This window comes from Emydura macquarii, unplaced genomic scaffold (genome assembly GCF_026122565.2).
Source record: "Emydura macquarii macquarii isolate MOO-44397 ecotype Brisbane River unplaced genomic scaffold, CSIRO-AGI_Emac_v2 contig_2473, whole genome shotgun sequence".
In the NCBI taxonomy this organism is placed as follows: Eukaryota; Metazoa; Chordata; order Testudines; family Chelidae; genus Emydura; species Emydura macquarii.
Genome location: NW_027132610.1, coordinates 39,885,714 through 39,898,988, shown reverse-complemented (window position 1 = coordinate 39,898,988; position 13,275 = coordinate 39,885,714). Strand labels below are relative to the sequence as shown.

The following is a 13,275-nucleotide window of genomic DNA, read 5'->3' as shown; positions in this document are numbered from 1 at the left end:
CATAGTTAAGGGCACTAAAAACTTCACAGTATTTGGTTCAATGTCCCAATACACTAAGGTACATAGATGCCTCAGTCTCTGGTTTAGGCTCTGCTGCAATCTACAAAACTCCTGACCAACGATGTAGGTGCTTAAACTCCTCCAGCATCTAAGTTTTCAGGGTAAAAGTTCACTTATCTAAGTTTGTCTCTGAGCATGCACGCTGCTGCCTCACTGTAGGTGGTTGGACACCTATCTGTAGCCTAAGATCCAGATCAATCCACTAATCGGGGAAGATAGGCCGAGCCAGCAGGTCTGCTGAGAGGTCACCTACTGGATCAGCACCTTTCACAATCTGGCTGGAGGAGAAGATGGCACCCACCTTATACCTTTTAGCCCAATGGTTAAAGCACTTGCCTGGGATGTGGGAGACCAAGGTTCAGTTCCCAGCTGTGCATGACAGGAAGAAAGTATAGGAGTCTCCTGTCTCATAGGACAGTGTTCTAATCACTGAGCTATTCTGATGAGGGTCTCCCGCAATCTCATGTTAAAGCTGTTATCTCGTAGATAAATAATGAGAGAGTGATTGGATGAGGGGGACTGGACCTTGGGTAGCTCACTTTCCAGGTGGATGTCCTAACCACTCTTCTTTCTGCCCCAATAATTTTTCCACCAGGGATAACTATTTTACTTCTTTATCCACAATGGAAAAGTCATTGGGCCAGAGAGAGGCAGAATGACCCTGCAGCTTGGGGTAGGGGTACCCAGCTGGGCTATGGGAGAACCAGGGTCTAGTCCCCCAGCTCTAATTACTCATTCATTATTTATCCACAGAGAAACAGCTTCAATGAGATTGAGGGAGCCCTGTGACAGATATTGCAATCACGTGCAGTATCTTTGGGGAGACTTATTGTACTACATTTATGTAATACTGTGGGCAGGAAATGTATATAGTGTGTTCTCCTTTCTGGGAGGAGGGTTATTGCAGCATCTTTAGGAACTAAAACTAAGTGTGTGTGTATGTCTGAGGGGATGATTGCTCACCATATAAACACCACTGGAGACCTTCTGGGGAGGTTCACAGATACTTGTTCAAACTGGGATGAGAAATGAGGATGAGGAAACTGAAGAAAGGGCTTTTGCCATAAAAAACTGTTTAAACAGATGCCAGCAAATGGACAGAACCTTCTAAACAAGGCCCCCCAACCCTTCCAGAAAGGGACTTATTTGTAAGCTTTTAGCCCCATAGGACTTATTTGTAAGCTTTTAGCATGTGTATAGGAACTTCTGTTTAATTTTCTCTGGAATGCTTTTCTCTTAAGAACAAAGGCACTTTCTTCGAAGGAGCAGTGTGGTCACTTGTAACTGCGGCACTGTGCTGTTCATAGCTCTCAGAGAGAAAGTATAGGGACATCATGGTGTAAGATAGGGAGTTGTGCGGCCTTAGAACCATGATGAGGGTGGAGAAAGGTGATGGGTGTTTCTGCCCAAGAGAAGACAGCTGGGAACCTTATGTGGGTGTCCTCCCGAGACCATGGAGGGGGAACACCTGTACAGTTACCCTGAAGCTCTAACAGTAGCCCAACAGCAGAATATCCTGTACCCAAGGTGCTTCAAACACTCTAGGGCTAGTGGGATATCCCTGTTCAAATCCTTTCTTCCCCTCTGGCGGGGGTGGGGGGAAGAATTGAACCTGACTCTCCCACATCCCAGGTAAGCTAACCACTGAGTTATAAGGTGGGTGTTGCTGATCTCACTGCTGCCTCCTCTTCCAATGTAGACACCTGTCTCATTCCTTCAAGAAAGCCACCCTCCTCCAGGAAACATGGTCCTCTTTATGGGTTACTAAGCAGTAATAGGTGCTTATCTCTGTGAGAGAGGAGGGGCTTAAGTCATACTTCTTGTTGCCATCTCGTCTTGGCCGGGAGCTGCCTAAGCTAGCCTAGTGTGCTGGCATTTAAGGATCACATTCTAAGGTGCCTCTCTCCCCCCATTGGGAGCCCAGGTGCCTATCTTAAACTTGTGGATCACAGTGTTGTTCCTGTGATTTTTCTAGGTGCCTAAAAGGTAGCTATCACAATGCACAATGTTGTAATGCCTAAGTCCCTGTGTGAATCCAAGCCTATGTAGCTAGTTACGTGTGGTCTAACAGCCATTTGTATACTGTCCTGCAGAAGTTACTCATCTAGGTGAGCCTACTCTAGCTACAGAAGCTGGTCATTCTTTCAGTATAATAAATGTTTGAATTCTAATGTGCTGGTAGCTATGCCCAAAGGCCTCTGTCTACTATAACAAAATGCATGTAAACACGTGCTTTAATTGATCTCAAAAGCCATAACATGAGTGATCAGTGCAGGCTGGATATGAAAGTCCCTTGGGGATGGACGAGATCTGCCCCAAGAATAAATAGCTCATGTACAAAATTGAAACATCATAGAATGTCTTATTATATTTAGTAAAAATATTATACAAATATTTACAGCTTTTAGAAGTTGTATCACTACAAATACATTAACATCCACGCCTTCTGAAGGATCCTTCTAAACATTTAGGATCCTCCTAAACAATCTTGATTTTAAAACTTAGGCACCTAAATATGCAATTTAGACTCATAAATGTTATTAGAGATGCCTATGACTGTAGATGTCTATTTTTAGATCCTCAAATATGAAAATTAGGCCCTGAAAACAGAAAGCAAAGGATGCACGAGGCTTCCACAGTAAGACACAAGCACTGTTAAGCATGTGAACCAAGATATTATACATCTGCCTGCACTGTCACAATTATTGACTTAAAATATACATTTCTATACTGGAGAAAGGCAAATCTGATTTGACAGATTTCAATGTAAAATGTGCAAAGATGTGTTAGTAGAAGTGTTGTTAATTTAACAATATTATTTAAATCTTGATGTGTCCTTTTAAAAGTGAACCCCCCCCCGTTAAAACTTTCCTGGAATGACAGGTTAAACAGTCCCTGTGAATGATGCAAGTCTTGTGTACTGACAATGAGTAACAGGGGAAGCATCCTACAGGTACATCCCTTTGCATGTCTGGTCAGCTACATTGCAGCTGGAGGAGTGTGACTTGACTGATTAGAAAGCTATAGCGAAGTCAGCCTCAGAATTACCCAGAGCCAGCGCCACACAACTGTGAAACATGAGTGTGATTTTCAGCTATTGCAAGAACCAGATTGTCAAGAGTGAGTCCTTATCTTTTAAAGCAGCCAAATACAGAAACTAAAGAGGTATCTTATTGTTTATCATTGGTGTGATGTCATCCTTGCTTATACAAAATCAAGTTTGATGGGGAAGTTGGGATGTTTCTTGGAGAATACCATGCACTACAACTTTGTTGTCTTGGATTTTTCTTTTTGCACAGATAGCAATTTATAGCTAAAATATATATATTAAAAAATTTTATTCTCTATTTGACCCGCTATCAGCTGCTTCCTTCCTAGCAGCAGTGACTGCTCTATCCTTCCAAAATCCATGTCGTTGCTACCAAATCTTCTAATAGAGGTAGGATATTTAGGAAAAGGCTTTTGTTTCTGGAACCAGGATATCAGAGAACTGGTAGCAGGAATCCCGTCACCAGTGGTATTTTTGTGGAGTCTGCAGAGCATACTCTTCTAGTAATGGTATAAAGATAATGTAAGGGGACACTATCAGCACAGAAACTTTCTTCCAGCCGGTGGCACGGCTACAGTAGAACACAATCTTTCTAGCCAGAGCCACACTACTGGAATTAAATGCTGCTCATGTTACAGGAGTGCAACATGATAGAATTTTCTTTTCTTGATTTTTTTAAGTGTATAGGAGTAACTATGAGGATGTAAGTCAATAAATGTCCATTATTTTTTAAGATGAGCACATTTTTGAAAGTACTTTGGTTGACTGTGTTCCTTTAAGAAATTCACTTAACACAGAACAGTCTTCTACTTTTTCTAAATTATCCACAGTCTCAATAATTCCTTCTGCAGCTTCTGGTGAGAGCACCTGAGAAGCATTGGAGTGAAACTTTTTCTTTAGATCCTCTGTACTCAAAGGTTTCCTCCAGTGCCCATAGAATGTATCACAGCGTTCACTAAACACATTGCCATCCTGAAGAGTAACGTTTACCTCGCAATAAAGGTTCTCAAAGCTAGGTTTGTTATCAGAAGGATGCTCTAGCTGTGTTTTCTTGAGCAGCTCCTTTAACGCTGGCCTAGAAATGTTCTGATTGCTGAATGACTGAACCGAGATGCTGCCATCCAGCAGAGCAGTGCATACAGCAAACTGGAAAGAATGCCGAGCTTCGTGTTCAGAGCTGGGGAAAGGTCTGTTCACGTATCGAACATCTGGGACTTTGACAACAATTTTCTCAATTCTACTAATAGGGAGTGAGTCATCACCCTCCACAAGGTGCTTCCTCACTGAAGAGACTGCATCTGCTACCCAGTGTGTTCCAAGATGAGCAGGAAAACGCTTAATGGCCACATCTTGTTGATCCAACAGCCAGGAATAAGACTGTAAAGTTGGTAGAAAGTGGGGGGTATAGTCTGTATAAAAGGCACCCAACCCTGATTCCATGTCCAAAATCTGTTTGTTTCCTTGAAGACCCAGTGATGCTAAGCAAGCTGCTTCCAGGCCATGCCTAGCTGCATTGCCAATGTGGAGGGGTTTGGTTGGTGTTGCTGCATTAGCCATTGGAGCACCTGCATAAGAAGCAGCAATAGCCAAAGCATCTTTACATTTAAATGGGTCAAGTGCTAACAATTTAGCAGCAGCTGCTGCACTCCCCATGGTACCAACCACAGCTGGAGGATGAAACCTGAAAAAACAAAAAACAGCTCTTCATTACCATATTTCAGAAAGAGCTACATGAATTCTAGGAAAGAACTCCATAAGTGCCTCATCCAATTCTTATAGACTTTAGTGGGAGTTGTATCAGACCACAAACCATATATTTAAAAGCTCAGGATCCAGTCCAGTAGTCCTAACTCCAGAAAAGCTTCCATTTTGCGTAGATGTTGTACCAAAATGCTGTATATTATTATTTATGAACAGGCCCTCAAAAGAAAATAATGCAGAGGCAAAGCTCTTCAGAACCTCCAAACACAGTGGAAGCAGTGCAATTCTGCTGTAGAGTGGAAGAGCACAAAGTGTTTAGGGCAGACTTAATGGCTTTGGACTAGATTCACAAAGGTACTGAGGTACCTACCTGCGTAACCAACATTTAGAACCACTGGTGTTCTCAATACTGCTGCTCAGCTTACCTTGCAGGCAGCTATTTCCATCAGCAGACATGTGAAAAGCCAACTAAGTCCTGAAGTCACCCTCCTGCCACCATAGCTACTTGGAACCCCTGGCACAAGTTGAAACCCCAAGGCCCTGAAGCAGACTTCTCTAACCAGGTGTCTTTCTCCCCTCCTCCCTGCAATCTTGCCAATGGAGTCCAATCCTGTAGGCATTCTCAGAACATGCCTACAGGCTCAGGTCATGCATGAAAAAGTGTGTCGTCCCCCCCCACCACCAATCTGTGTCCAGAATACCAATGGACAATGCTTAGAGCAACACCTAAGTATCTGTGTGAATGTGGCCCTTTGTGACTGCTTTATCATACACCACTAACTCCCATACTCCAAGGGTAATGAGCAGCAGAGCAGCAAGAGCAGGGGGTTGCTTTGAACAGGGGGTTGGACTAGATGACCTCCTGAGGTCCGTTCCAACCCTAATCTTCTATGATTCTAAGAGAACTCTAAGGCAAAGCATACATTCTGGTGGAGAGGAATTTTTTCTTGAACTGCTGAGGCCATCTTCAATCTACAGCTGGGATTATGCTGAGCCCAAAGTTTGTCCTAGGGAAAGATGAATCCTCATTTCTGAGAACAAACGATTGTCTTCAGTTTCCATATTAAGACCTGAACAGATGCATTCCCATGTCTGATTGAAAATGACAGACTGAGATTTTCCCACCAGCATTGTTCTCCTTTCACTATTTTGAATCAATATAAAGGCTAATGGAGTCTTTTCAAATGTCCCACTGACTGCAGAGCAAACAGTGCACCCAAACTAAAAAGACACTGCCATTTATTGTGCTTCTAAAAGACAAAAATTATAATGGAGTGTTTTTGTTTTGTTTTTAAAGATTGGCTTCAATTCTTATTTTTATTTGACTTTCTGGATGGAGCAGCATAGAAAATAAGATTAGCTGTACAACTTCCATCACTTTGAATTCTGAAGTGGAATAGATGATAATGACCAATTGTCTCTAGCTATGAAAGAAATTAATTTATTCAGACTTTGTAAAATAGTATCACAAAAAGGCAGCTCTGGCTTGGTTTCTGAGAAAGTAATTGGAGATGGGAAATGAGCATTGGTTTCACCTCTTATGGTTCATTACCTTAAATATATTTAAAAATAAATAAATAAAGCACCTCCATTGAACCCAAACTGTATTTCAAATATCCTTTACATACCTTTTTGGAATGTTGCTGGCTTCATTGGAAAAGCGCATCAATCTGCCCTGTACTTCAATCCCTACGTTGAAAGCTAGAAGCAGGTCAAGGCCAGAGAATTTTTGCTTTGGTGGCAGGGCTTCTGATACAGCAATCAGAGCAGGAAGCACGGCCCCAGATGGGTGCGTGGCTGGATGCCATGTATCATCAAAATCCATTGAGTGAACCTTGTGGGAAAGAGAAAGGCCTTGATTTTGTAATCAGAGATTCATTGTCTCCTTGACAAGATCAACTAATCCCAAATGAAAAGATTTTAATTAATATAAATAAACGTTGAATAATTTAATTTTCTTTCAAGACAGCCCTTTATTTTTAGTTGTGCTTTTGTTTTATCATGTTATGCACAAAAATGACAATGAAAAGTGAGAATATGATAATATATACTTTTCAGAGAGAGGGCTTGATTCAGATCTCATTTTCACCAGCTTTATACCAGTGCAACTCTAAAGGCTTGTCTATTCTAGAAAGCTTTGTCAATTTAAATATACAGGTATAATTTAAGCAGCAAAAAAATCCTTGTGAGGACACAGTTATACCAGTATAAAATTACTTATACTGGCATATCTTATTCTGGTTCAGGGAGTGAAATAAGATATATTGTACAAGCACCTCTATGTATAACTGCATTCATGCTAGAGCTTATACTAGTTTATCTATAAAGATTCACAACCCGAACTGACAAAGCTATGCTGGTAAAAGGTTTCTAGTGTAGACAGCCCTAAGTGACAACAGAAGCAGGCTTATGAAAGCAGACATTATTTATTATGCAATAGTTTTATTACGTACCAAAAGAATGCTATTTCAGTTTCAAAACACTTGAAAGTTAGGAAATATCAGATTTCCAGTTGCTTGTGCAATTGTGTTTCTGTCCCTTTGTGCATCTATCCTGTGCACTGATTGACTGAAGCAGAGTTCTTCTAGGAAAATAGTATGTGACCATGTATTAAAGTCTGTACTATGTTTATGAACAAGGGCTAGAATTAAAATTGCATTGGCAACTATAAATCTGGCATTTCCTAGCTCTCAAGCACTTGACTTTGCATTCTAAACAACGTAGCTTTTTGTATGTAATTTTGGGAAAAGGAAAAGGTTAAAAACCAACTGTTATGTGCAGCTGTAGCAACCTCCTCAACTTGTATCATCAATGGCATTTCAGCCTCTCAGAACAGATTTCTATTACCTGAGCACCAGGACTGTGTCAGCTAGTAGCAGGAATGTTATCCCAGAGATGGGATGGGCCACCGGCCCCAGGGGGTATGTGCTGGATCCGTGGGGTATTTGGGGGGAGTCCTGCCCAGTCAGGCCTGGCTCCTCAACCCCCCTCCAGCTGCTCTGGCCGCTCACAGGTGTTCCCAGTACCGTTTGTGCTGTTGCTGCTGCTTTAGCAGCCCCATGAGCCCTGTACTTTAGAATGTTTGTGTGCGCCGTTATTATTTTGGCAGGCTGCCAAAGTTTTCCCGAGGAACTTAAGCCCCATAGGAAAAAGATGCTTTTAAACATTTTCTCAGCAAAACCTGGACAGAATTTAATGGGACAAACAAAAGACACTTTTCTTGCCTGAGGTTGCCTTGCCAAATTCCAAAGCCTGCTGCAGACAATGGGGATGTTAGCCCATCTCAAGAAAGGTGGCACAAATCTTTTATAATGGAAAATGTCAGGCAATCTAAATATAGGGTCACTACCAATGCCCCCTATAATTATGGTAACACAGAGAGCCTATTAGGTCCTTGTGTTACACACTGTACAAATAGAAGTGGATACTGTTCCTGTCCTGAAGAGTTTTGAGGTCAGCTATGAAAACATCCTGTCCTAATGGGAGCTGAAGATTATGCCTTATGCTGTGGGTGATGCAATTTCATTGGATGTTCAGTGAGGTCTTGGGTTTGACCTATGACCTTGATAAATGAAGGAATTATAACATATGTATTTGGACTATCTGAATGTATTAACTGTCAGACTTGAATACCTTCTTGACCATTAGGGGTGAAGGATATGCTAAGTGTCATTTCAAAAATAATTTGACCTACATTTGACAATGAAAGGTCTGATTGGATTTATGACCTCTTTGCCACACTAATTTGGGCATTCCTAATACACTGTTTCCCCAGATCGGCACCTTTCCTAGCTTTGAATGATTCAAAATAAGTCTAATTCAGATCTGGTGTAAGTGGGTGCAGTGCCATTGACATCAGATTGGCTCTGACTTTGGGCTAAATTTCTGAGGAGCCAATCCTCACTTTAGCGATAAAATTGAGCATGTACAACATGTATAGTTTTCTCAACATGTATGCCTAAAGATTAGGATATTATCTTGTATATATTCATGATTGCTATGATACCCCGTGTGTGTGTGAGCGTGATGTCTTTCTATATTATTGTCTGCTAGTTGTGAAATCTGGGTCCCATTGAAAGCAATGGGAGCTAGATCATTTTTGTGACATATAAGTACAGTGCCTAGCACAGTGTGGCCCTCACCTTTGATTATGGCCCCTCTATACCACCACAATACAAGTGTCATAAGATGGACAATGAAGTATAGTATTTCACCCTTAAAAATTAGTCCCTGAAATAAGGTTGAGGCACATTGGTAGGACAGTCTGGAAAGTTTTATACTGGTCGTAAATCTGGCATTAGCCACAAGGATGAAGTCAATTAACAAATGTAGTGAAAAATAAGTTTCAAATATCACTGCACACAGCATATAAGAGCAGACAGAATAGAGAGAGAAGATGTTTCTTACAGCTACTCCATTCACAAAAGCCGCATGCAGAGGAGGAAGTCTGAAATCCAAGTGACCCCAAACAGTGCTGGATGCCTCTGAACTGTAGATCTGGGAATAATTTGATATCATTTAATGCAAAATATTGAACTCAAGCATAACACAATACATTGTGTCTCACTCTTACTGTTTTCATTATTTACAAGGCAATTATTTTAACCAGCTGTTGAGATTAAATCATTGGAATAATCAGAATAACCAAAGGGTGCAGAAACATAGGGCCAGATTCTGATCACAGTAACCCCAGGGTATACGCAGACTAGTAATTTCCCTGAAGGTAATGGAGTTAGTTTTAGTAATGGAGTTAATCTGCATCCAGGCTGCTGTAACTGACACCAGAATTTGACTCTTTGGGACGGCACTGCACTCTCCCATGGGAGAGGAAAGCCTCAAGAACGTCCTGTCAGAGTGACTCCACTACAGTGTTCTATCAGGAGGTGTGGTGAGAAAGTTTGCTGTCCTGCAAACTAAATCGTGGGACCCACCCATCTACCCTGTAAATCTCAGGCGATTAGCAGGGGGCCAGGGCCATCAGCATGTAAGTTCTGTGCCTCCACAGTCTCTCTAGTCATTGGTATTCCCTCCTCCAAGTTCCACTGGCCACAGCTCCCAGGGACTTGAAGGAGGATCCCCAGTGCAAAGGGTCTCTGGAAAAAATAAGACATTCAGGCTTTTCTTTGCAATTTCCACTGGCTGCTGGGGTGAACAGTGTGTGGCCCCCTGCTTCTGAATAACCTGCACCACCCTTGGCCCACTACATTCCTGTCCCTCCCCTACCTGGATCCCTGAACCACCAGCTAAGTCTCCATGGGATTCAAGGGAAGGACAAAGTGCCACAGAGGCAGCTGAGCCCCAGTCAGCTTGGGAGGGTCTTCTCTGCACACAGACTTCTGGAACACAACCCCAGCCCACCATGGCCTCCCAAAATAAAACAATAGGTCTGAACCTCCTTTCATTTATGCCAAGAATGATTCCACTGAAGTGCAAAGAGTTTCCCTTGTGTGAAATTGGAGGGGAATCAGAGCCAAAGTATCGTATACAGCAGTATATTATGTACTAGAAATGACCTTAATAACTGTGCATTTAATATTACTGTATTCTATGCATTATAACATTTCAGAACAGTCATCTTAATATAGTTTGTTTTGCTGAAATCTTTCCTAGCATCTCAGAAGTGAGAGAAAGGACCTGATAGGTCATGTAGTCTATGCTTTGCTTGCTGTGCAGGGATTTTCCCTGTAGCATACTTTCTAGTGTTTTGTCCAGCCTAAGCTTAAGTAACTCAAGCAGTGGAGCTTCCCTACCCCCAAGAGAACTATTCCACCACCTAACACAGCTCACCACTGGGAATTTTTCCTTAATATCTTACATTTACTTTTTCCTCAATTTTCTTTTAGCTAGAAAACTTTTCTATAATGCAAAGTTCAAGCATCTTACTTTACTGTATTGTAGAACTTTGTGGAAGACCTCCGTGCTGGTACCCAGCAGCCCCACTCCTAGAGTATCCAGGATCATCCGTTTGCTTCTCTGAACGACTAGATCTGTCAGGTGGCTCGCATTCAAACCATGGATAACACCAGCAAAATTTTCAGTGACCGTCTGGGGGCGGAAAAGAGATGTCTTAATTGAAAAGAAAACATTAAAAATCTTCAGTCTTTTATTTCCACTAATGGTTTTTTCTTTATTCTTTAAAGTCTTAAATATGGCATTTTTAAAGTTCAGCCAATAATTTATACTGCCCCCATTGCTGTGTAGATGACTGATTTACACAAATTACATAAAGCCAACCAAAGGCTTGAGTTTGCTGAGTTTTGATCCACTTCCCCTGTGAGCACAGGGAAATGTTTTTGTTTTATTTCTCTCTCCATCTCCTTTCAACACCCACTGCTGCTTCCTTGTTTCTCTCATTGCCTTACTTCAATGTATGTTTGCAGCCATGTTTGTCCCAGGATTGGAGAGAAACAAGATGGGTGAGGTAAGCTCTTTTATTGGACCCCCCCCTCTGCCCACATGGCCCCTCCTCCATTTATGTCAGGCAAAGCGGCTTTGGTGGAGGAAGCACCATTGGTGGGTGGTAGAGCCTGTGCAGGAGACAGCAAACCCCCTCTGCCTGTTTTACACCATCTGGAGATTCTTCCTAAACCTGGAGAATTCTCCAGGGGGTTTCTCTGGGCCATCTAAATTCATTTTGCACTGCATAAGCAGACTGGAGCATTCAGCCCATCACCTCTATCTTGCCCAGGTTTAGTTTCAGCTTTTATGTGGGTGCTAATCTAGTTCTAGCACTGGCAGAGGTGAGAGTTGTTTGCTTGGGGCATTGAAGGAAATGCAGAGATTGGTTTCATCCAGCTATTGTTGGCACTGAAGTCAGTGACACCTCACAGTCTCCCCTAAATGTTAACTTGGATTGAGGAGAGGATTGAACCTTGGGTGATGGAAGAGGTCTTGGCATGGAGGTGCAGATGCCCATCTTGAGCCATTGGCTCAATATCATCTCAACTCTATTACAATACTTCAGAAAGAAATTTTCTTACATTAAGATGTATACTTTTTACACAGGTAACAATAGTGTTGAAATAATGCACTTTATTGGCGGCACAGATGCTCTCCATGATTCCTCCTATACCCAACTGCCCGCACTAACACAGATACAATGCTGTTTCCAGTGTGCTGACTCGATGGAAGCTACTACACATATGTCTACCTGAACTGGAACTTACACCCTGGCTGCACTGGAGATATACCTTATGTTATTTGGGCCTTGTAATGCCGAGCAGAGCAACATCTAAATACCTTTAAAAATCTGGGCCTTAGTCTCTCTGTGCTTCAGTTTCCCAGCTGTAAAACAGGGACAAAGAGCACTTCCTTACCTCACAAGAATCTGAGGATAAATACATTAAAGACTGTGAGGTGCTCAGATACTTCAGCAATGGGGTCCATAAGTACCAGATAGATGTGAAATTAGTTTGATGGTACAAGTCCAGATCTGGGTGGCCAATTGTCTAGCACAGAAACAATCAGGACAGCTGGTCTTAACTGACACCCTGTTGGTCAGTCTTAGTAAAAAGGCCAGTGATAGAACACACACAGACTTTTCAGCCCTAGAGGTGTTCTCTCCAGAAAAAGATTGATATTCTGAGAGTCCTTTGGACAGGGGTTTTCATTGCTGCTGTCTGTGGGGACCTGATATTTTAAGAATAAATAACATACTTCATTCGCTCGAGCTGTCAACCTGGTACCTTTTCCAAGAGTTATAGTCACTAAAAATACTTTTAGGAAATGTGAAATATACTGCTGCAAAAATAGTTCAGATTTGGGTTCCTCGTTTTCCAAGATGTGTCTAATTTACAGCACAATGATTAAATCATTCACTTGACCAGAATTTCCCCAATACACCAATAGAGCAAAATCCCTTAACATCCACAGTTTCCTGATTACTCCTCTTTCCCACTGACTTTTCTCAAAAATCCGTGTCTCTGAATATCAGGATTCACTCTGGCTAATATATTGATGGAACAAAGAAGAAATACACTTTTGAGTCTCAAATCTGTGTGAGTTTTTCCCTCTCTTTAGTTTTCATTGTTAAAGAACATAAGAAAATGAAAACAGATGAATTACAGGCCCTACAGGAGCCCAGTGAAGAAGGTACAGTGAAAACACAAAAAGATTAAAATGAAAAGACAGACTTAAAATACAGAAAAACAAAGCAATACCTTCGCCCACATGTTGCAATGGATGCCAACTAGTCCCTGAGGTGAAGCTATGAAAGGAACGGCACTGGGAAAGCTAGTAGAAAGCCTTTTCTATATATAAGGAGCTCTGGGCTTCTATATTTGTCATCCTTCCCCTTTCTTCTCTGCCCAAAAATTTCTCCCTTTCATCACCTCCAAACTTCCTCTGATTAACTTCCTCAACACCACAAACTGCTGGGACATATGGGGCAAGTTCATACATCATGTGAAAGGTGGCACGTTACATTGTTATATGGGTGTAAGATTATAAATTGGATGTAATTTATG

The 13,275-nt window shown here is 41.8% G+C and overlaps 1 protein-coding gene across 1 annotated transcript; it reads right to left on the bottom strand.

The window, feature by feature from the left end:
* Nucleotides 1-2,415: 2,415 nt before the first annotated feature.
* On the bottom strand, nucleotides 2,416-12,981 carry ACOD1 (aconitate decarboxylase 1). Its single transcript, XM_067562785.1, has 5 exons — nucleotides 12,970-12,981; nucleotides 10,694-10,855; nucleotides 9,218-9,307; nucleotides 6,439-6,644; nucleotides 2,416-4,790 (listed from the first exon to the last, which is right to left on the bottom strand). Exons 1-5 carry the CDS (start codon nucleotides 12,979-12,981, stop codon nucleotides 3,839-3,841), a joined length of 1,422 nt encoding a protein of 473 aa, XP_067418886.1. The 3' UTR covers nucleotides 2,416-3,838.
* Between the last annotated feature and the right edge of the window lie 294 nt (nucleotides 12,982-13,275).